The sequence below is a fragment of the Anser brachyrhynchus genome (genome assembly GCF_964034855.1).
Source record: "Anser brachyrhynchus genome assembly, chromosome: 8".
NCBI classification, from domain to species: domain Eukaryota; kingdom Metazoa; phylum Chordata; class Aves; order Anseriformes; family Anatidae; genus Anser; species Anser brachyrhynchus.
Window position 1 is genome coordinate 1,127,651 of NC_137702.1, and position 24,164 is coordinate 1,151,814.

Sequence of the window (24,164 nt, forward strand, 5' to 3'; positions counted from 1 at the left end):
TCGGGCACGAGGCGGCGCCCCCCGAGGCGAGCCCCGGGCGGGCCCCGAGCCGCCCGCTCCCCTCCCTGAGGGCGGGCAGGGCCGCCCCGCCCCCGCCTTTAACGGCCGCCGCCCGCCGCGGGGCCGCCAGTGCCGCGCCTCGGCCCGGTGCCTGCCCGCGGGGCGCCGCCATGGGACGGGGCCGGGAGCGGGGCCGGGAGCGGGGCCGGGGCTCGCCGCCGCCGCCATGAGCCGCCGCCCGCCGTGCCAGGGCGGCCCCAACGGCACCGAGCCCTGCGCCATGCGGCCGCGGGGCAACGGCACCGGGCGGGCGGCGGAGGGCTGCGGCGCCGTGTCGGTGGCGTTCCCGCTGACCATGATGATCACGGGCATCGTGGGCAACGCCCTGGCCATGCTGCTGGTGTCCCGCAGCTACCGGGCCAAGGAGAACCGGCGGAAGCGGTCCTTCCTGCTCTGCATCGGCTCCCTGGCGCTCACCGACCTGGCGGGGCAGCTGCTCACCAGCCCCATCGTCATCTCCGTCTACCTGTCCGACCGCACCTGGGCCGCCGTCGACCCCTCGGGCCGCCTCTGCGCCTTCTTCGGCTTCAGCATGACCGTCTTCGGCCTCTGCCCGCTCTTCATCGCCAGCGCCATGGCCGTGGAGAGGACGCTGGCCATCCGCGCGCCCCACTGGTACGCCAGCCACATGAAGACGAGGATGACCAAGACGGCGCTGCTCGGCATCTGGCTGGCCGTCATCTCCTTCGCCCTCCTGCCCATCGCCGGCCTGGGCCGCTACACGCTGCAGTGGCCCGGCACCTGGTGCTTCATCAGCACGGGCGACGGCGAGCTCACCGGGAGCTTCTTCGCCTCCACCTTCGCTGGCCTGGGGCTCTTCTCCCTGGTGGTGACGGTGGCGTGCAACCTGGCCACCATCGAGGCCCTGGTGTCTCGCTGTCGGACCAAAGCGACCGCGCCGCGCTCCAGCAAGCAGTGGGGGCGGATCACCACGGAAACGCTGATCCAGCTGCTGGGGATCATGTGCGTCCTCTCGGCGTGCTGGTCACCGCTGCTGGTAGGTCACCGCCTCGGCCGCCGCAGCCTTCCCCGGCCCTGCGCCCACAGGTGGCTCGGGTTCCTCGTGGGCACCGTGGCCACGAGGGGAAAGGAAGCGGGGGCGACAGCTGGGACGGGGACGGAGCCCTGGGGGTGGCAGGCGCGGGTGCTGGTCGGAGAGAGGCAGGGAGCGGTCCAAGAGGTGGGCACAGTGCAGCGCATCGGGAAGAATAAGACCAAAGAAATGCCGTAGAAAGGAGGGGTGATGAGGACAAGAAAGGTCGTGTGAAGAGGAAGAGGGCAGGAGGTGAGGAGACTGTGGGTCTGGGAGGAGGACACTGAGGTCAGCAGTGCTGTGAGCAACAGGCAGGCGATGGGGAGATGGACAGGCAGGGTGGGATGGCGGTGGGATGGGGTCTGCACCCCTGCCCCCTGCGGCCAGACGGGGAGGTTTACCCAGTGGGTAGCACAATCGGGATCTGAAGGTGCCGGAGCAAGGGGACCGGAACCTCCCTGCCCCTTGTTGAGGTGAACCTGTCAGCAAGTTCATCCAGCGCCTTTGTGATGGAGCCCTGTGCTGATGGGCAGGAGTTATTGCATATTTTTTTATTTGCTCCTGCTCTGCACCAAAACTTATCTCTGTGGTTTATGAGGAAAGGTACAGTGTGTGACTTTGTAAGTGCCCGCTAGTTTTCAGCAGATTGCTCACTCTATCTTATTTAAGGCAGCGCTTCCGGCTTTTTGTTTCTTTTCCTTTTTTTAAAGGACCCCTGAATTTCTTTCCATTATTTTATTCTTCCTCATTTCTGCCCCTTTCTGTCAAGCTGGCATAAATCCTTCCTCATGGTTTAGGAGTGGAAGAGACTGAATCCACCTCTGCTCCTACTGTATGGGATGAGGGCACACCTAGGAGTCCAGTACTCTATAAAATGGCCAGTTAGTCCTGCTGCCAGAGGACAGTGTGACTTTTGGAGAGCTTGTGCTTGGAATCCTTAAGCAGGAAAGGGGTGAAGCTTGCTAGAATAATTCCGCAGTTACATGACAGGTACTGTGTGGCCTCGGAAGGATTTTTCTCCCACTGTGCACAGAGAACTTGGCTGGCACTTTCCAGACCGTGGCACATCTCTGCTAGGAGTGTCGGGCTGTCCCACCGATGGGTACAGCTAAGTCCCAAGGGAAAACACTGGGATTTCTTTATTTCTCCAGAAGTTAACTGCCACATGTTTGTCCTCTGTAGTTAAAAGGATGAAAACATGAGAAGGCGGTTATTAAATGCAGGAAATGCATTTGCCTCTCAGTCCTAGTTTTTGTATTCTCCCCACCTGGAAGCAGGTTCTGCCCTGTGCTTTGCCATCTTCCACCAAAGCTACCACACATGGGGGCTTAACCAGCCTTGTAGCATAGAGCAAAAAAGAGATGAGAGACATCTCTTCTCTTCCTTCAGAACATGAATACTCTGGAAAACCAGTGACGGTTCAGGGATTCCCTTGGGTGGTTTGCTTCCAGTGGTATTTTGCAGACTTAAAAGCCAGAGGTCAAGCCAGTGCAGCTGAATGGACCTGGGGGAAGTGGAAAGGAGGCCCCCGCGGCGCGAGGATCAAGCAGAGGGCAGAGCTGCTGTAAGCACTCCGTGGGTCAGAGGCAGCCACGGCTCTTGGGGCCGCAGACGGGGCTGGGAGGTCGGCGCCGCTGGCCCTGGCGAGCAGCCCGGCGCTCCGGGCGAGAGCAGGGCTGCAGGGAGGACGCTGCTGGGCAGCCCCGGTGCTGCTGCTGCGGCTGGTGCTGCCCGGCCGGGGAGCAGCTGTGGTCCGGAGTGAATCTGCAAACAGCTCGCTTCACAGCACAGCGGCAACGCTGCAAAGCTATCGCTTGGGCTGCAGGGTCCTGCAGAGCTTCTCCGTCTAGTCAGCGTGCCTGCCAGGCTCCGTAGTGTCAGAATCAAGCGTCACGACTGCACCAGAAGTTTTGTACTTCCATTTTTTCTATACAACTGCAAAGGACAAATTAGGAATAAGAGGCCAGGTTTTTGGAAGAGTGAGCCTGGAGCAAGGCAAGTGTATTTTCAGTGAAAGCCAAATGAAAGAACTCATTTAACCTATAGCCGCATCATTTAGCAGTTGTAAGAAACCTCATTTAAACAGGAATCTAGGGATTTTCAGAGGAGACTTTAGATTAAAAGAGTCTGAGGTTTATAACTGAGAACTAATGGATGCTGACAACTGTTTGCCTAACAGAAACAATGCCCCTTCACACAGACTTGATCTGTTGATGAAAATGAGAATATCAAATAGGATCTAACAGAAAAGAGAAACTTCTGATGATAGCGGCTGTGCACTGAACAGCGTAATGAAGCGTCCCTCCTTCCCGTGATTTATGGGATGTTTGGTAGAAGAGAGGAACTGTATTCATAACGCAGGCATGAGATCTCTTATTGTGCAGTCAAGACTTTACTTGAATTCAGCATGGAGAACCTGAAAAATGCTCCACTTACATAAGGTATTGCTTTATCATAAGTGGTTTCCAGTCTGCACCAATCTTCTGTTTATTTTGGTGTTCAACTGTTGAACGTAACCACTGAAATAAGCCAACGGCAGACTGAAACGAGTTTGAGGTAACGTGGATAAAGCTCTTCTTTGTTTGCACAGAAGCACAGCTGCAGCACAGACTGTAATTCTCATAATAATGCTTTTAGCAGCTCCAGGTTACCAAATTATGCACTCACAGGGTGCTTTCAAGGCTATTTAAAGCTGAACTGCTCAGGTATTTTGCTGCTTTGCCTTTCAACGTACATGTTCTCCTTAACCCTCCTGTCAGACAGAAATCGATGATACTCTCCTTTAAAGGTGTTTTTATTATACATTTAGTATTTTGTAATATTTTTAAATGTGCAAAACTGCTATGGAAAGCACCTTTACTTAGGGAGAGAAGGCAGTGGTGTCACTGCGCTGCAGACGCCTTGGCTCGCATGAACCAGCAGCTTCCTGGGGGTGCTCTGCTCCCCTCTGACGCCGAAATAGGCGCCTGGTGCAGGTGTCCCGGCCTCCTGGTCGCTGCGGTTGGCGTGCTGCAGGGAACACCTGGGGACCTGCCAAAAGGCTGGATTTTGCCAGACTCTATTTGTCTTAGGTAAGGGCACAACCAGGCAGTAAAACTTAGAGCATGTGCCTGTTGGAAGCCTGTTAGACTTCACCGGGATCTGTCACGATTCCCTGCGTTACTGCCCTTCTGCAAACAGGTTTTCCATGTTGAAATCCTCGGCCTTGTGCATCAGTTCTCCAAGAGGATCGCCGGTGATGTCACAAGCATGGGTTTCGCAGAAACAGAGAGGGGATTTGCTTGGGGTCACCCTGCAGTCCTGCAGGACTGGCGGATGTGTGGGCTTGTCCTAGCTTTGCCTGCGACAGGCAGCATTTCTGCTGTGAGAGAGAAATCCACATCCATTCCAAGCAGTGGGAATCCTCCTTCAGGGCTCCACAAGGAGCGTGGAGCTGCAATGACATTTGGCTTGCTCAGGCTGAGGTCTTTCATTCTGCCTTAGCTTCCACAGAGGCGGTAGAAGTGAGTCCAGTTTTGACTTTAAAATAAGGTGGTACGTGACTATAGGTCTTGTCTCTCCATCTGGGCTTCTGCATAGTTCGTTCACCGCAACCATTATTTGTACTTCATCAGGAGAATCCTGTATTCCTTCTACAGCTTTCTTTGCTATGTTGGGAGAGAATTATTTCAGCAACAGATTAGGACTAATGGGAGAGGAGAAGCAGTGTAAACAGATAAATCCTCCTGTCTTCATGATGCATAGAAAACATGCCTGGATTTTTGGAAGCTATCTCATGAAAAGATTTTGCAGTTTGGGACCAGGAAGTTCACATCGGATTCTTACCCCGCATTCCAGACCGGCTACTCACAGCTCTTGCTTCGCCTAAAAATACATACCTGCAAAGCATAGCAACTGTTTTATTGTCCATCCTTTACTGCAGATAGCAGCCCTATGGCCCCACGGATTTTGGTAAATGCCTCCTAACTGGGGCTCTGCAGCGCTGCCGCGGGGAAGGAGCCTGAGCCTGTCCCTGCCCAAGTGCTGCACGGAGCTCTGCCGCGGAGAATTCCTTGTGGTCTCCGGTCAAAAAAACCTTCCAACCTAGTTTCTAAAACTGGAAAAATATATTTGGGAAAGACTTCTTGTCTTTTTTTTTCCCCTAAATACAATGAAAGTTCACTTCAAATACTTAGTAATGTGATAGCAAGCCGCCTGGATCCCTGGAGGAACACAGACTGCCCGTTTAACGTTCAGCCCGCGGCAGCGTGTCACAGAGCGATGGCGGCTAGCTGGGAACCTCTGAAACAACCCGAAAATCTCTCGTGAGCTGCAGACAAACTTTACTTGAAACGCTGTAAAGATACCTCACAAAGCGTGCCTGGTCATTGGCTACCAGTTTAAAAGCCACAGCAACGGAAGTTTAATTATAAAACTGCATTCAGTAACAGCAGATTGTTGTCTTATCAATTAAATGTGATTACCAATCGCATTACTATAGGTGTTTTGAGCCCACGCTTTATTGGCACAGATTGTGTAGTTCTATTGACTTTATTCCACCTGATGTTGTGCCCCTTCGTTTTGCGGTCTGCCTTCCAATTAATTTAGAGGACCAGTACAGGCCATGATAAGCGGCCTCCAAGGATATCAAACAAAATTTCCAGTAGAGCCACCGAAGGCCCAACAAGTATTCCAGTAATGGAATATTATGTAAGAAAGACAAAAATAAACAGCAGTTGCGTGCTTGAGAAATGCATTTTATTAGTCTAATATTTTTGTAGCTCCATGGATTCCGTAACAAAAGAACAAGACAACAAGGTCTACAAAGCTGCTGCAGGGTTCCCCAAAGACGGGCTAGAAGAGCTGATTTAGGGGCAGTAATCCCGGTGCTGGGAATGACAAAGAGGGTTTGGGTTCGGCCGCAGCACGGGCTCGGCGCATTTCCACAAGGCTGCCCCTCTCCACGGGCTGCCGGGAGCAGGCTGCCAGGCCCGGCGGGCGCGGGGCGCTGCTGAAGGTGCTGCAGGCCCGCGGGGACAGGCCCGCGGTGGAGCTGGGGTTGTGCGGGTCTGGTGCGTGGCCGCCTGGTGTGTTTTGGGTCTGTATCCTGTGTTTTTGAAAACCTCCACCAGCGGCTACTTGTCATTTTTTTTAAATTAAATGCAGCAGATGGAATTCTCAACTGCTTCTATTTAAAGAAACAAAAACACTTCTGCCTCGCTGTTGGAGTGGCCCTGTCTCCCGGACTCCTCCGAGCCTTTCCCAGGCCACCACACGGTTATTGATCCGGCACCCGGAAGATTCCTCCAAGGGGCCAAACGCTGCCCGCGGCCAGCTCCCTGCTCCCCCCCGCCAGCCGGCCCTGCTCCCAGCAGTGGTGCCGCTCTCTGGCAGCGGCACTGGGGAAAAGCCCTGACCGGGCTCACGTCGCTGTGCGTACGGGTTGTGCCGGCTCCTTCGAGAGGCCAAGGTCAGGAGCTTGCACGGGGCTGTCAGTAGGTGACCGGGAGTCCGGTCGCTTGGGCAGCTCCCTGCACGTTTGGGACTGGCCCCCGTCTGGTGCCTGGCACCCCCCTCGCAGACGCAGCGAACCTGTGGCACGTCACAGCGTGGTGCTGCACCGCCTCCCTGACAGCCGCTGTGGGCACCTCAGAGTCCGCGGGCCTGCTGCCTCGAGTCTGCAGGATTTCCTGGCGTTCGAGGCCTTCGGTTCACAACCAGAGAAAATCTGTGAGCAAAACCAGGACCTGTCCAGGAAGTCACTCGTTAACTGCCCCGTGCTCGGCGCACGGCGAATCCAGCAAAGAGGCCCCGTACCGTCTGTCCCGAGGGGTGGGTGGCTTCCTGCTGCCACGGCTTGGCTGGTACCGGGGCGCCAGACTTGCTGAGGTGCATCCGAAAGCTGGCCCTGTCCTCACTATCTCACCAGCTTTAACAAGACGAAGGAAAGCTTCTGTCCCTTTTTACCTGGCTGAGCAGCAGCCCGGTGACTCAAAGCCCGCGCTCCCGCAGCCGGAGCCCAGCGCTGGGCAGCGCTGCCGGGCCGAGCCCTCCTTCAGCTGCGGGTTTCCTGCACAACCCGCAGCAAACCAGCCCTCAGCGGCGCCCTGCCGTTCTGGGCTCTCACACGGGAGCGCAGGTGTCCTTGTGTTCTGAGGCTCCTTTCACTGCCAGTTGTAAAGCAAGATTTTTGTCTTAATTTGGAGAACGAGGAAGCCCAAAGTGTCGTTATTTAGTTGGCTGAAGCATTGCCCTGCAGCCTTCAGTCACTAAGTCCCTTACCGACTGTGAGCCTTGTAGCCCAGCAGCCTTGGAGGCAAAGCTGCCTCGTCCTAAACGAGTGAGTGAGCATTGCAGCACCCGCGGCTTGCCTTCCCTGAGGGGCAGCAGCGTCCTGACACCTGCCACCACGCAACACCCGGGGCAGCCCCGTGCTGCGTAACCGCTGCAGTAAATGAGAAAGCCGCCGCTCCTGCTCGCCTCCAGCCCCAGCGGCATCGACCCGCGCGTAGCGTTCGGCCGCCACCAGAGCTGGCTGCTCTGTGCCAGAGCTGTGGGAGACGCCGGTCGCGGAAACTTGCACTCGTGTGAAACGTTTCGCTGTGCCGGTACAGTCCCAGTCGTGCCCGTCTGGATGCCGTGGGAAACGGATTCCTGAATACATGGCTGTGTGCGCTGAGGGAGCTGAGCTGAGGGCAGGAGGCGGGGGTTAGAGGTCAGGTTAACACAAAAGGCCGTCTGCGGCTTCTGGCAAAACAAAATCTTCTTTTTTCTAGTTGACATAAAATACTTTCTTGTCCTCTAGTCCAAAGCGCTTTCATTAACCCTTTTCTTTTTCGTCAGTTCATAAGCAGAATAGTTACCTTAAAGTCTAAAATGTATATGTCATAGAATAAAACATGCTAGTTTTACAAGAAATGTAGACATTTTCGTATTTGAAATTCTTTTTCCTGACATCTACTGTTCATAACGTAATTTTGAACTACTCATTAGGAGTTATTCAGCTGTTTTTTGTAATTCTGGTAATACGGCAGTGATAAAATGAGTCCCTCTGAATCAGTTTTGCCAAGTCAGTGATTTCCCTTTCTAGCCACCGGGATTTAGCACACGGCTTTCTGCAAGGTGTCAGGGGAGCAGCGTGTGCTTCCTCGCGTTAGCATGGGATCTGCAGATCAGCCTGATGGGTGGCTGGGAGGTAACAGGTTTGTCATGCTTGTTTTATGTGCACACGCAGACTGAGCTGCTCTCTCAGAGCTTGCTTCCTTGTTATGGCCATGGTCTGAAATCAATAAGGAAGGAAAAAATCCCTTGGCAGGATTTTATCTTCAGGGGTATTTGCATATACTGATACAGATCTGGTCTCTTAACTTGTATTGTTTTTTTCCTCCTAACTTTCTTTAGATAACGATGCTGAAGATGATCTTCAGCCACACGTCGTTTGAATACTGTAAGGGATTCTCTGCAGAAGCCCAAAGCTCAGAACTGCACAAAGAGTGCAATTTCTTCTTGACAGCTGTGCGCTTGGCCTCACTAAACCAGATACTGGATCCGTGGGTTTATCTGCTACTAAGAAAGATCCTCCTGCAGAAGTTTTGTCAAGCAGCCAACGCTGTCTCCAAGTGCTCTAACAACGAGTGGAAAGAGAGATCAATCACGTTGTCAGATGAAATCCGACGGACAGCGGCGTGAAGGAACGTTGATCCACTTGCATGGAAACTGCTTTCGCCAAGAAGTGGTTTTAAATCTTACTGTGAATCAGGGTGTTTGTAACGCGCTTGCATCTGCATAAATAGCTGAAAACGGCATTACCGAGTGGCCTTATAGTGCCAAATTATTATTTATCCAATGTGCCAAAAATTCTCAAATATAGACAAAGCAATTGGGTTTGTTGCTAAATTCTGTTGTTATTGCAGTTCCTAACTGAGCTGCAGAACATGACTTTTTGTGTGTCTAAAATAGAGTCTGGAGGGATTTTTTCTTACATTAAGGTAGAAAAAAAACGATTTTCCTATCAGGGGACAGTTGGAACAGATTCAACAGTTTAATTACTGAAGAGACCCACTCCTATATATAATCTTAATACTAAGATTATCAGTTTCAGAGAGTCTTTCTTCCTCCTTTTTTCTGGAGGGACAAAGAGAGAAAGGGGCAAAAAGTAGAAGAATTAAAGGAAGATAAAACTCAGATTTTATTTAGATTTCTGTGGCTTAAAACTGAAAAGGTTGTGTTGTACCAGTGATGGTAGATCATCAATCTCTTTCGAGAACTGAATGTAGCCTGTGTCTCATGACACATATTGTCCTGACAAGTACTCATTCTGCGTGGATGCTGAAGTTAGCTTATCTGCTGAGTAGGATGTAGCATCGGGACACACAGCGTAAAGTGAGAGATCTGTGGTTTGTGTTTTTTTTTTTAATAGCAACCTGTGAAACACCCAGGCATAACAAGAATTGCCATTAGCAAAGCACACTATAAAACTACTTTGCGCAGATGGAGAAAGTGATAAACAGACTGTAAGTGACAGTAAGTGTTCTTCTTCCTGTAGATAAATGGCAAAGGTTTACAAAGCCAGAAATACCGCTTTCATATGGGTGGTTTTATTTGGAAACGCACATGTCTGGGCAGCAAATGAACATCAAATGATTCTTAAGTAATGAGGATACCACTCAAAACTTCTTAATTATTAAAATGCTCTACACAGTAGCCAAAGTATTACCTGAGAAAACTGATCTCTTTTTCTTTCCTCCAAAAAGACAAATTTGAGAGATATGGCAGCTTTGGGAATTTTTCAAATAATGGAGACTGGAAGAGATGGGTAGAATTATGTGCATCAGTCAAATCTTTCCTCCAGGTAACTTTCAGGTTTTATTAGAAAACTGAGTTCTAACCCATTTGTGTCACATCTGAAGTTTATTTTCACAAGGACTGCATTTTTTCCTATTTTCTTTGTCCTTTTTCTAGATGATAGCCTCTAACGGCTCCTGTTTAATGGCCTCTTGGTGAAATTACATGCAATACAATAAAATACAATATATCGCGTAGTGGTACACCGTATACTTTGTGCCAATAATAACCAATTCAGGGGCCTTAAAGGCAAATATAAACCTGCATCTGCTAGGAAATTCTCGTGGAAAATTGAATTTTAATTGATTTTTGCTTCCCTTCCTTTGTTTGTAAAAGTAACTACTCAAAAGAGAAACCAACTACTCACTTTCCTTGTTCCGCTGCTGTGTAGTCTCGTTGTGTATCTTCGTATCCGTCAGAAATAATTAATCTGACAGCAAAAGCCACTCTTTGCATAAACGTAATGTGGAGGCGGGGGGGTGCGTTTGAGTGCCACCTAAAAGCTGAAGTCTTACTTTCACTCAAGGGCCAGCCTACCACCACGGCGAGGCACTTTGACGTTTGGCAGGGTGCCGCCTGTGTTCTGCAGCCCTCCCCAGCTGCGCCGGGAGGCAAACCGCCTCCTCCAGCCTCGCTGCTCCAGGCAGAGGCTGCGGGGAGCTCGGCCAGCCCCAGGCCCGTGTCCTCGTCAGCACCTGGGCAGCACGGTGAGGTGTGTGTCGGGAAATAAAAACTGCGCTGGTTCTCTTGGGAAAAGCGTCTTGCAGGATTCAAATTTTTTTTTTTTTAACATTATTTTGTGATATACAAAGCCTCTTCTGTCCAAAGGATTCATATTGTTCAGTTTGTGTACACTAGCTGTTTAAAACTAATAAACAAGCCCAGTCCCTCGTAAAGTATGTCAGGATGACCTTAATAATTAGACCGAACCATTTCTGAATAGCAGCACAGCCAGAGCACACGGCTTGCCGAGGGACAGCGAGTGGTCAGGAGGGAAATGCGCTGTGAGAAGAGTGACTCAATACCTCGTTTATCAGCTCTTTTACAGCCGCAACAGGAAAATGCTGTTTTTTCTTTTACATAAAGAATCATATATGTGGTAATGATCAGATAGCCATGGGCTTGTTATTCTTAAGTAGATCAGGGATGGTTTCACCATTCACTTAAAATAATTTTGTTGCTCCATGCCTTTCCTTTGTGGAGTAGGACACTTCTGAATTTGGAAAAAGTCAGGTCTTTCCATCTTGTGCACAGTGATATGAAGGAGAATCTACTTTAAATATCAGAAAATGGGAAAGAATGTCTGCTTTTAATTTGTTTACAGAAGAGCAGTCTAAGCACTATTTGCCAGCCATGCCTGCCGTAACGTGACATGGCTGGAGGAACGCACTTTCAAAAATGAATCAGAAAGCGTTAGCGTAAATTAAAGTTTTCATTTCCCACTTACTTTTTCGAGTGGGAAGGTGTATTTTTGTTGCCTTTCTTTAAAGATGCCTCCTATGTGATGTATTTGAATTCCAGTACAAAAGTATTTCTAATACTGGTTTTAATATGTTGTATTCCTGTCAAAAATTTTATGGAAGCAGTAGTGTATGGGAAGCCTACTTTGAAATCATTGTTTGCCTTATAAACTAGCCTGTTTGTGTACCAAATCAGTGTGTGTTGTGTCTGTCAGAATAAAAGCCCAGCAGAATGACCGGCCTCCCGTGCCTTGGTTCCTGCTGCCGGGACACGTGCACTCAGCAGCTGCAACCACCTGAAGCAGCAGGGCTGCACCACTGCTTTTTGATTTAAAAGAATTGTTTTCAAGCTGGATCAGCTCAGGGATCCAGTTTACAGTGCAAGCCCCAAAACCACCCTGTCTGCTGGTGAAGGATTTGGCACAGCCAAAATGTCACTTACATGGAGAAGCAGGGTTCACCAGAAATCTTGAAGACTCCCTCTTGTGAGCAAGCTATTGGAACACTACAGTAACACTCCCGTGTCAGATCCGCACGTTTTCCCTTTACAAACCATGTTAGCAACTACCAGCAAGCCGTGCCAGTCCTGGCAGCGATGCACATGCTGCTCGTTCAGCCGGCGTTTGTGCTGCGGTAGTGCTGAGCGCCGCGGCGCTGTGTGCGCCATCCCTGCCGGGGGAGGCCAGCAGCAGGCCACCACGGAGGCCCAGCCGCGGTGCCTCTGCCATGGGCACGGCCCGTGCACGATTCTTCTGGAGAGCACAGGGCGATGAAGCACGGGACAATGAAAACGCTGTCCTGGAATGTGGCAGCTTTGATGTTGATGTATTTTTTCCCTTAAAATTTCCTGCCCCAGAACAGAATCAGAATTAGGTGGAACTTACTTTAGTAAGATAGAAAAAATACATTATTTAAATGATTTATTTTTATCTTTTCACATTTTGTAACTTCAGCGCAGACCTCTATTGCCTCTAAAGCAATTTTATGCAGAAGAGGAGCGCAGAAGAGCTGTGGTGAAACACTGGAAACATGGCTTGGACAAGCAAAGCCAACCCCAAAACCCTATTCCCTCCTCTGGTGAGTCAGTGCAATGTCACCGTGTATGAAACGACCTTCAGAAGAGAAACAGCAAATAATTACACGCAATTTTCCCTAATTTCCAACATCCTGCCTGTTCCCTCGCTGCTCCATAGATCGACGCTAATTGCCGTGGTGGTACCACATCTCGACTCGGACTTGGCACCCCAGAGCACGGCCGCTTGCCAGTACCGAGCAAAGCTCGTGTTTTCCCCATAATTTGCTTCAATGACGGGTTTTCTTGGCCGCCCTTCGCTTGTTCTCCCGAAGAGAGGGGCTCTGCATCACACAGGGCAGGTTCTCCAGGACGCGTTTGTGGTGCAAACCCCGTGCTGCTGCTGGGCAGGAATCAGTCAAGGGCTGGAGAAAAACCTCTCCACCGGCAGCTAGTCACAGCAACATGTTTTCAGGCGGTCGTGTGTCTGCGGAACAGGCAGGCGGTGGTGGTGCCGGCAGCGCTGCCTGCGTCCTCCCGCACCCAGCAGGCCGCGGCAGGCCGTGCCCATGGCCACCCAGCGCGGCCTCCAGCCGAGGAAATGCCTGCGGGGAGCCCCAGGCCCTGCGCACAAAGGGACTGCGAGCGAGGGCTGCGCACGGCAGGAGGAGGAGGAAGTGGGATAAGGATCAGTGCAGAGCCTGCATCGCCGCCCCAAGTGGGAACGTGGGGGGGAGGTGGCGGCCTCCAGCACACCCCATGGGGGGGTGAAACCTCAGGTGCCCAGGGGACCCCTGCAAGTCGCTGGGTTTTCTGATTCAAACAAACTTCATAAGGTAAGAGTAACAAGAGGTGGCCGCAGGGCTGGGGCACTGCTGCTGTGGAGCCAGCTGAGCGAGCTGGGGGTGTTCAGCCCGGAGAGGAGAAGGCTCCGGGGACACCTCAGAGCGGCCTTCAGTGCCTAATGGGGGCTGCAGGAGAGACGGGGAGGGGCTCTGTTGGGGTGTGTGGGGATAGGACAACGGGTAATGGCTTTAAACTAAAAGAGGGGAGATTTAGATTAGATATGAGGAAGAAATCCTTCACCGTGAGGGCGGTGAGGCCCTGGCGCAGGCTGCCCAGGGGAGCTGCGGGTGCCCCATCCCTGGGGGTGCCCAGGGCCAAGCTGGGGGGGCTGTGGGCAGCCTGGGCTGGGGGCAGGGGGCTTTGAGGTCCCTTCCAGCCCAAACCATTCTCTGATTCTCTGAAAGCCCAGATTATATTTCTTCTGTTCACTTGAATGAGAAATGTTTTTAGATAAGATAAGATTAAATAACTTTGAATAAACACTTGAAAGCGTGCTGGTGACAGTCTCAAGACAAGTGAAGGCAATGAGAGCCGGCAGCCAGCCCCAGCCCCCCTGTGCTGGTTGCCCTGCACAGCCTGCTGACCACCACCCCCTTTAAATTAACTTTTTTTCTCATTTATGGATTCTTCCCTGGGGTTTCCCGGTGCAGAGCAGCAGCTCGGGTGCTGTAAGGGTCATGGTGCTGCCCGCGACAAGGCACCCGCCTGCCCCTGCTGCGTGCCCCTGCGGCACAGCTCAGCCTAATCCTCCTTCCACTGGGTCATTTGATCTCAGTTAAGAAAAACAAAACCGCTTTCTAAAATGCACGTGCAAGGGAGCAGAAAAGGTCATGGAGTGCCAGTGCTGGAGCCACAAGAGGTAACCACTTCTGTCTGGAGCAGCGGCAGGAAGGCTGAGAGTCGATGGGGTTGGCTGCCGGGAATTGCAGCAGCTCCTGAGAGAGGCTGGGCCTTTTGACAAATTATAAACACAACAGCAAAGACAGAAGATAAACATTTTCAAATGAAGGTGAGAAATTGGGTTGCCAGAGGTATGCAACAAAGTGGCCTTAAAGGCGAGCAGCTCTCTGTAACACGGGAGCTCTGCCTGCTTCTGTGCGAGTAGCTGTGTATTCAACGAAGCGTTTTAAATGATGCCAAAGCAATAAAAGCCTGGCATTTTGGACCAGGGATGAATTGCCTGAATGAGCTGCAACCTCAGCCTGGTTTCCATCAACACTTTTGGTGTTCCTCTGCCGCCAGGGACCTCGAGCCACCCCTGCCCAAGTGCCCGACCTTCCCCAGCTCCTCCTGGCGGGGCTGGGCTTCTGCAGCCCAGGCGTCTGATTCTGAGGTGCTGAGTGCATGCAGTGCCCATCCATTTCCTACATCACTGCACAACCACAACAGCAGCTTGCACTCCCCTGGCTGCTCCTGTCCAGCAAGCTTGGGCCCAGTGGTTCTTTTCCAAAAAATGCTGGCAAGAGCCCCAGGACCAGAAAGGTGTTTACAGCAAAAAACCTGCGGGTCGCAACCAACTTCATGAGGACAGAATCCGTGGTGTCACTCTCTGGAGTTCATGTTCCAGGGATTCCTACTTTGGGATCTCTGGCTGAGTCCCTGCTCCCTCTAGCATGCTTTTGTGCGTTTCAATTGAGAACAACGGGTTATAAATTAACAAGCTGCTACTTTTATTTCTTACCACGTTTCTCGCCCAGGAAGCAAGGGAGCTGCACAAGCTGGTGAACACAATCTTAAAGGATTTTACCAGAAAAATGTGGCAGCTCGCTGCCGCTCCAGCAGGCAGCAGGTGCTGGCTCTGCAGAGCACTCTGCCCGTGCAACATGCCCAGCTCCTGCGTGCCCAAAATTCACCTGTCCCCAACACTACTTGCATCGAAAACGAAAATGTGCTTGGTGCTCAGACCTGCTTCCAAACCACCACAAACACCAGCGCTGGGTATCTTTAAGCCAAACACTTCCAGGCTCTCTCTCCCTGGTGTTTCCGTTCCTGTTGGAAGGGGCACAGGGCGATTTCCCATTGCTGCTGGTATCTGAGCTTCTTGTGGGGCTCTGTTAGAGACGGTCAGGCTGCTGGGGTGGGAAATGCCTTGGAGCTGTTTGGCACAGGGCAGGAGCAGGACAGTGAGCAGTCACTGGTGGATTTTCACTCTTTCACAGATTTCTTGTTTACAAGAAATATTGGGAGACAAGTCTGTGTAGGTGCGTTGGGAACAGATCATTCTCAAAAGGTCCAGGAAGCACCAAACACCGAAGTGTGTGCCAGGTGAGGCAGCACACAGGACACTGAAGGGACGCGGCGCTGCATGTGGGGGCACACACCCTGCGCACACCCAGAGACACCTCGGGGCTCACCCCAGACCCTCATCACTGCTGGTCCCCGGCAGCATCGCCCTGCACACAGAGCTGTCTCGCTGGGCACTGACACTGATGCTCACGGGGCATGCACGGGGATTCAGCCCTCGCTTTGGTCCTCTGTAGAACATAAAAGAACCACTTTGAATATAAAATATGTTAAATATGTTCAAATGCATTTTATTAAAGACAATGTGTTTATATTTGGGGCTGCTTTGTTTTGACAATAAATTGTATCAAAGGATAGAAGCCCCAGTTATTATGACTTTCCTTAAACACACTGTTTAACAAACCTCGTCCACCCTTCAACACACAGGCTATTTGCATAGAGTGGAGCCACGGTTACTACATGCACAAATAATTTCAGCATTTATAAAGGCTCGTAGCCCTGCAGATGAAAGGAAATACACACCCCATTTTGGAGTGACTTTATAGGGTGAAGCATTAATTCCCAGCAGTTTTGCAATTTATATGACAGGTTGAAGTCAGCTGGATTTTTGCCTGATGTGTTTGCAATTCACTGGCTCTCGATGTGAACAGGCTTTAAAGTGCAGAGACAAAAACTCGCCCGGGGACCCTTTGCCCACATTTGGGCATCGTTTTTTCCCATCCTGACAAGTTAGGAGAAGGTCTCCGCCCGCTGCCATCCCCGTGCTGCCATGCCACAAGCCGGTGCCTCCAGCCCTGCCGGGAAAGGTCCCTGCCAGGAGGCCAGGGCCAGCCGCCGCTGAGGAGGTCACAGCAGCCCAGGAGAGCGGTGCCACCACCGAGATCGTGGCTGGTGCTGGGGCAGGGCATGCGTGCGGAGGCTTGGATGCTGCAGCTGTGCAGCACTGCCCCCAGGCACCATGGCTGGTGGGGCTGAGGCTGCCTTGGACCAGCTCCAAGCTGTCCCCATCGCTCTGCCCCATCCCACCCCTCTGCTCCATCCCACCGTCCTGCTCCTTGCCAGGCCGGGTATCCGTGCAGAGCTGCGTCTTTCAGCTCAGGTGTCAGTCTAAATTTGTAACTATTGAAACTTGACCTCTGCATTATAAGGAGCCTTTGAAATACTAGCATCTCTTATGCTTTCATATCACAAAGGCAAGGAAACGCCAGCTCTCTGCAGGGCATCTCATTTAGCCCATTAAAATGCAGAGGCTCAAGGCTAAAACCAGACAGTTTCAAATTACCAGTGGTGCGCTCTGTGCTTACAGCACTGAATATGGCCTGAAACAAAACCACAGGACATTGGTGGTGTCTCTCCATCTGCTGGCATCATCAGATCCCGACCCGACTCTTCCTCAGGCTGCACCAGGACAGCTGGAACCTCTGCTGATGTGTTTGCTCGCCAGGCCCTGGCACCCAACCTCCTGATTGCCCTTCCTTGTCTCCAAAAGCTGTTAATTTTTGTCTTAAATCTGTGTCATTGCTGTGCATCTAATGAACATGAGGAGAGTTGGTCATTTACAGGAATGGTCTGTGGCAAAACACTCTGGAAACAAATGGTTTAGCATCAGAATAATCAGGTTTCCCCCCTTGCCATTCCTTTCATGCTACTGCTCCTGAGTTTTTAACGGCCCCTGAGAGGACGCAGGCACGGCCAATTTCCCTTCCCTAGAACGGGAACGGTTCCTTCTGCAGGCAGCCCTGCGCTCCGCGGGCTCCTGAACCAGCAGAGGAGGAGAAAGCTGGATTGCTTCAAAGGGGACCGTGGCAAATTCCAACGTGAGCCTTTCAGTGATAACGAGTTATCCACGCTGTAATAACAAAGCGGGCTCTGCTCCGCGGAGGAATGTCATTTTCAACGGGCTCAGCGCGGGCTGGACGCAATCAGTGCCGTTAGCAGCGCCGGCCGGCGGTGCGATAAGAGCAGCGATAAAGTCGGGCGGGTTTAACTCCAGGGACATTCACATTGTGAAGGGCAGGAACGTGTTTTCCTTCTTGTCCTCGGCAAGGACGCTGTGCCCTGCCGTCGCTCCTGCCCCAGGCCCCCGGGGACGCTGCTCCTGCTGCCCGAAAGCACGCTGCCAGCCAGCCCCCGGGGCAGGCCGCCTTGGTCTGCAGAGATGCCCAGCAGCCGACCGCGAGGTCTGCGCGGACAGAAGCTCTCCCAGCTCCATCAGAAACCAACGGACCTTTGTGTGCAGCGTGAAAGGATTTCACCCCGTGGCAAAATACATTTCTGATTTTTAAACAGCTGTTCCACAGTCTTATACACGGATTGGAAGTTTAATAAAGATAACATTGTGGTGACCTTAAGGAAGTTTAATAAACTGACTGTTATTGATTATCTTTCTTATTAAATACAAGCCCAGTTCTACCGTATCTCTCGCTGATACTGTATCATTAAAGCCTACATTTGGTACATGACAGCAACCAGTATATCGTAACGGCACAGCCTCTGACAGTGTTCTCTGTCCCCTTCCCCGGCGTGACTCAAGAGGCCGAGGACAGCAGCACAGCCAATTTTGCTGCTCACTGTGGAGCACAAACCCCAAAAAGCGCAGAGAAGGCCCAAAAGCTCTGCAGGCTGGCACCCCCCACGGGATGCCCCTCGAGACCCCGGCCCCCGCACTGTGCCCCATGCACTGGTGCCTCCGCTCAGCCCCGGCCCAGGAGGCTCCTTCCAGACAGCACCAAACCTCCCTGCTCCGGCGTGCAGCAGCGTGATGCGTGGACCGCAGGGCCACAGGATCGAGGGGACACGGCCACCCCTGTGTCACCAGGGCATCTCTGCAGCCCTCCGAGCCCTGATTCTCCCCCAACAGCCAGGCTCGGCTTCCACGCTGAGATCCGGAGAGCACAGTGTTCATCCCTACATCTCCAACCTACACAAATACAAGTCCCCTTCGCTGATGCCATGGATATCTTTCAGCATCTAATAAAGCACTCGCTCAGAGGTTATTCTGGTCAGTCCTGCAGAATTAAGTTATGGATGAGTCATTCCTCCTACCAAAGAAAAGGAAAAGATAAGCTTTGTGCAGCCAAGCAAGCTTGCAGCCGGAACGTTTATCTCTACGTTACACCACAAGTAGCCCACAGAAGGCATGCCCAAGCTTGTAAAGCTTGTGTACGCGTGCCTCTGGGGGAGGGAAAACACCCCAAACCACCACCTGGACGCCAATGTGCAGCATGCTGCGGTGCTGGGCAGGTGCTGGGCGCCCCTCCTGCTCACAGGTGCTTGCTGCTTTGGCAAGGAGCCCAGCGAGGGCACAGGTGGCTTCGGAAATGAGTGCTTTGATGATCATTTGCCAGGTGTTCGCTCACTGGTATAAATCTCTTTCTTGTTATTTTGGTGGTTTGATCAGAAATTCACACTTTGGTGATCACCAGGCTGTGACAGCTCTGTAAGTCACCCCGCATTCTTCACGGGGCTTTTCCACAGGACGTGCTGAAGCCCCTCATGACCTGTCAAGGCCCTGGGCTGCTGCGTCCCCCAGCATGTGAGGCCCTCCAGCCTCCTGCCACCACCCAGCAACGGGCACAGGTGCTGCCAAATCCAGCCCCAGAATCTGTGGCTGGTTTCTGAAAAATCGGAACCCAAGATTTGGGCTTCCAAGCTGATGTCTAATGGCTCAAAGGAATGGCCTAAACGTTGCTGCCCTTGGCGCCTGTGCTGTGCATGCAGGAGACAAATGTCAGCTTCCAGCAGAGCACCAGAGGCCCGGTGCCCATTGCCCACCCAGTGCCAGGCACCCCCCTGTGAGGGGGCTTCACGGCGCCCCTCACCCGGGTCAGGCTCCGGGGCTGCCGGAGGTTTATGCATGTCCATCAGGGGAAGGCAAAAACCAAAACACACTCCGTGCCAGCAGCTGGGCACAATCGCTTTTCCTCCTCCTTTTTCCTCTCATGCTTTTAAAACCCAGTTACAAAACCATCACGGAGGGGTTTGGCCCTGCTCCCCTTTCCCTTCCCATGTATTGACCTAGCAGAATTATCTAATGTCCTGGAAATGGATTAGTATTGCAGCTATGTCAATAAATTAGCTTGACTATGGTAACAATGCCAAAGTTAATAATTCAGCTGGTATTTTACTGGACTACTCAGTCATCGCCTGCTATCGATCGGTTTTACACAGACAGTTCTTGCAAGTAAACCCAGCGCGTGGTTCACAGCTGTGCCGCGAGCCCCGGGGTGGCAGCACGCGGCTGCACGGGGAGCACGGGGAGCATGGGGAGCAGGGGGAGCACGGGGAGCATGGGGAGCGTGGGGAGCACGGGGAGCATGGGGAGCACGGGGAGCACGGGGAGCACGGGGAGCACGGGGAGCATGGGGAGCACGGGGAGCATGGGGAGCACGGGGAGCACGGGGAGCACGGGGAGCATGGGGAGCATGGGGAGCATGGGGAGCACGGGGAGCATGGGGAGCATGGCATCAGGCACGAGGCAGGGCCATGTGCCTGCCAGCGGGTTTGGAAATGTGGGAACTGCTGCGGGGGCACACCAGGAGAGCTTGGTTTGTGGGTCTGGGCAGTGCCTGGGGAAGCAGAGCCACGCGGGGCCGCGTTGCACTTGTTTTTCCAACCGACTGCAACAGGACGGGAATGAAAGTGTAGGAACCCTGGGGGAAAAGAAGAACAAAGCTCTCAGTGGAACATTTGACCCAAAAACATTTCAGGAAAAGCTGGTGACATCAGGTCCCCAGGCTCTGAGCGGCTGTGGGAAGCGATCTTGGGCTGTGGCAATGCCTTTTAGTGACTACTGACAACCTCCGAGGCACGTCTTCCCATTGCAGCCGCCTCCTCCATGAGCAGGCGGGTCAGCAGCTTTCTGCTGTCGCCTTACGAGGTGTGAGCAGAGCACAGGGCACAAGGTGGACCAGATGATCTTGGAGGGCTTTTCCTACCTTAATGATTCTGTGACTGTGTGACAGGGTTGCAGTCCGGCCCTACGGCAACCCAGAGGACGACTGCTGGTGCGGCCAGCACGTGTAGCAGCCCGAGAGCCTTCTCGGCTCCAAACGCCTCAGAGGGGATCGTGCAGCCTGTGCAAAGCCAGCTGCTCCTCGCTGACAAAGCAAACATTTAGACATGCTGGGGCGTCCCGTTGCCCTCCTCTTTCCTTAAATAACTGGGGCAAGCAATATCGCAGAAAACACAAGCCATTAACACAAGCGGGAGGCCTGTTGTGCAAGCGTGACCGCTGGGCCTCCTGCAGCCGCCACAGACGCGTGGTGCTGCCCGGGCAGGGTGGCGAAGGGCAGCCAGAGGACGGGGGCGTTGTGCGAGGCACAGCCAGGCCGTCCCCCCGGGACGCTTGCCACCCGCCAGCCCAGCGCCAGCAGCGCCCAGCTTGTGCTTGTAACACCAGCAGGGCATCGGGCCCAGGCCCAGGAGCCTCCTTGGTGCTGACGGTCACTGCCTGAAGCTTTAAAAGCTGATTTTGCCAAGCATTCAGGTGGCACAGGTGACACGGGAGAAGGTGTGGACATGTCAGGAAGGGCAGACACAATACGGTTAGAAGAACAACCTCTTTACATTTTTCATTGATGACTCTTGGCCGCTGGCAAGGCTTGTTTTTTTTTTATTTCATTTGTTTGTCAGCAATCCTTTTCCTTTGGAACGCAATGTTACTTTGGCAGTGCTCCTCCGAGGGATCTCTACTGGAATACTGAAAACATTTCACAACAGAGACTGGCAGGCTCAGTGAAACACTGCTTGTGTAACGAAAAGGGCGATTATTAATTACCACCCCGTGTGAGACCTATGGGAGGTACCAGCAGGGCTTTACTCCTCCTCAAGTGTTTGCACCAGAGTCTGGGAGCCAGAAGGAGCCAGGCGAGCTGAGCTCAGCCCCATGCCCGGCAGGGAGACGTCCCCACCGTGTCCCCCCCGTGCCGTGCTGGGGCAGGGGCTCAGCTGGGCAGTGGGCACGCAGGGCCAGACAGCGCCGTGCCGCCCAGAAACACCGCTGTGCTCAGAGCTCATGCCCAACAGCTGGAACACGACAGGGTCTGGCCCACTGAGGCTTTTTTTCCCCATTTTTCCCATTATAAAGTGTCCTCCTTCCTAGAAAGCCGATGCTTTATGGTAGAGAGGAAAATAAATTAATGACAAATGCATTAACAGGGAAAGAACTTTCTGGGTAGCTCAAATAGGCACCAAAATTTCAGACCTTTTTTTAAACATTGAGTAGATGACGGCTCAGCCCATGTAACTGGCCAAAAAAAGCAACCCAGTAGGCACTCGAGGGAAACAGAAAGCGGCACCGTCCGTCAGATAGTGCCGGGAGGGCGGGGAGCGGTGGGCCCGACGTGTGAGTTATCGGTATGGCCGAGCGGGTGCAGTGAGCGTGCGGCCATCTCACCGGGCCAGCCCCGCGCAGGACATCCCTCCTGCGCGCTGGGCTCCCCCAGGACAGAGCACGTGGCTGGGCCACGAGCAGGAGACAGCTTCCGAGGAATTGATAGCCCCTGTTTCCATCCCTGCTCTTTTTTCCCCCCTGCTGTGAAAGCTCAGGACTGTGCGTGCAAGATTTGAGGATTTTTTTTTCCTTTTAGCAATAGTTTTCACAATTATGAAGAACTAGCTCATCTTGTTGCTGAGGGAAGTATCAAGTTTCTGCCGTTTCAGAGCACAAAATAACACCTATATCGCCAGTCCCAGCTACGCTGGATGAAAAGGGACAGATGTTTGCTTTCCCCTGGCTGCCACTGACGTACCGCTTCTTACGGCTGCCTGCGCTGTGCCACGCTGGGTGGCAAAACAGAGGCTGAGCAGAAGCAGAGACCCTGGCCAGGGTTCAGCAGGCTTTGCAACTGTTTCTGAGTATGATTTGTGCTCTAAGACTAATGGAGAGCCCAAATCTGTAGTCCCAAGGAGGTTTCGGAGGCTCTTAAGACACAAAGGATTTCATGAGAGCATCAAGGCTGATGCTGGTGCCATGGAGGAGCTCGGCAGGGGTGAGGTCTGGTGTGAACCCCAGTCTGGTGGAAGCACCCAGGACCCCCCTTGCGCACGTCCTTTTGGCCCTGAACCTCTCAGAGCGGCAGGACAGACGATGGTTGGGCACCCAGCCGCTGTGTGTCAGAACGGTTTGGGTAGGCCCCAACTCTGCAGTGTACTGCCTTTCTCTGTTGTATTTTAGGATATGACTTAAACAGCAATTACTGATTTTCTGCCTCAGAAATGGTACACCACAGACCACACGGTCCTCTCAAAAACCTCTTTCGTCACTGTGGCACTGCTGCTGGGCTGTCGTAGCATGAGACAGGACTAGCCGCGTTGTACCTTGGGTTTCTCAGAAGCCCGACAGCACCATAAATTCAGTACAACAGCAGCAATTTATTCCTTTTCTGGGAAGCCTTGTACAAAGCATTTTTTATCTCGTTGGAAATATCTCTGCTGCTCACCTTCCAGAAACAAATCCTCCTCCCGCAAACACACAGGGAAAGCCCAGCCCAGGAAGTTTGAGGAGGCCAGGAGCACGCAAGGGGAGGGTGCAAAACACTGTGGGCATGCAAACGGGTTGTGCGCTTCTCGAGCTCTGTGTCACCAACACACCGCACCTGCACCCGTACGTTAAAAGCTGCAGGGGGGTGGCAGTGAGGTGAAGGAAGCAAAGAGCAGCACCGCTGCCTATACGCTGCAGCAGGATTTCGGTCAGAGTGCAGAGGCCTGCCAGGATCTCGCCTTGCAAAGAGATGGACACAGTGAGTAATTTTATTTTGACTCTACCCTGTGTTTTACGCCTAGCATGATCTGAAGATATTCAACAGAGTCAATCTATCTGTGCATTGGTCACTAAATTATGTTCTTTTTATATATATGAATTATGTTTTCTGATGTTATTTAACATCCAAGTATATTTCATTCTCTTAAGTTCATCAAGTAACATTAGGGTTTCCAAGGCAGAGAAAGACGGTGTCTTCCAGTCTGATGCATGGTCACAGAGGGCCGTCCTCTGCAATGCTGCAAGCTCCATTGGGAAGAAAACGTTCACACATTTTTCAACCTCGTGTTGCTTTTTTCCTTTTTGTTTGTCACACACTTTGAAGGTTGCCCTGACTTCTTTTTCTTTGAATGTCTATTACAGCCTGCTGGAGCTAGCTGTCCACCTCATCTCCCAGGGAGAGGCAGAGCTGCTTTGCTCTGACAGGGGCACCCGGCCTCACCTGGAGATGGGGTCCCTTGCGGGGCAGCCATGCAGGGAGCAAGGCAGCTCAAGGGGCTGCACCTCAGGGATAGCTGAGCACCTGAGAAAGAGTGTTTTCTGCCCACAGCTCAGCGTGGTAAGCCGTCGGGAGCCTTCTCCTCGTGTCAGAAACCCCTCGAGGGGCTGCAGTGCTCAACCTGAGACTTAATTGATCAGAAGGAGCTATGAACTACCCCTCAAAAAGGAAGGAAGAAGCTGCTCCAGCAGCCACCTCTTCTCCAGCTGTCACCTCCTCCACCTGCCCACACGCAGCTTGGGTGCAGCGCTAACACATCTGTCACCCTGGCTAACCAAGCAGAGGGCTATCAGGGGCTGCTTTTGCATTGTGACACTCACATGTATGCAAAGCAACTGAATGCATTTTGGGGGAAATTCAAACATTGCTAAGCTGAATAATTCCATTAGGGCAATTTCTACAGCCTAGGAGAACATAGATAGTTA

The 24,164-nt window shown here is 52.5% G+C and overlaps 1 protein-coding gene across 2 annotated transcripts; it reads left to right on the forward strand.

The window, feature by feature from the left end:
- Positions 1-115: 115 nt before the first annotated feature.
- Positions 116-11,649, forward strand: PTGER3 (prostaglandin E receptor 3). 2 transcript variants are annotated; one of them, XM_080602207.1, is made up of 2 exons: positions 116-1,057; positions 1,891-8,464. In XM_080602207.1, the coding sequence occupies exons 1-2, from the start codon at positions 227-229 to the stop codon at positions 2,032-2,034; spliced, it is 975 nt and encodes a 324-aa protein (XP_080458333.1). In that variant the 5' UTR covers positions 116-226; the 3' UTR covers positions 2,035-8,464. The 2 variants fall into 2 exon arrangements, with proteins under 2 accessions (XP_080458333.1, XP_080458332.1); XM_080602206.1 differs by lacking the exon at positions 1,891-8,464 and adding an exon at positions 8,474-11,649 and having other exon boundaries at positions 118-1,057.
- Positions 11,650-24,164: the final 12,515 nt, after the last annotated feature.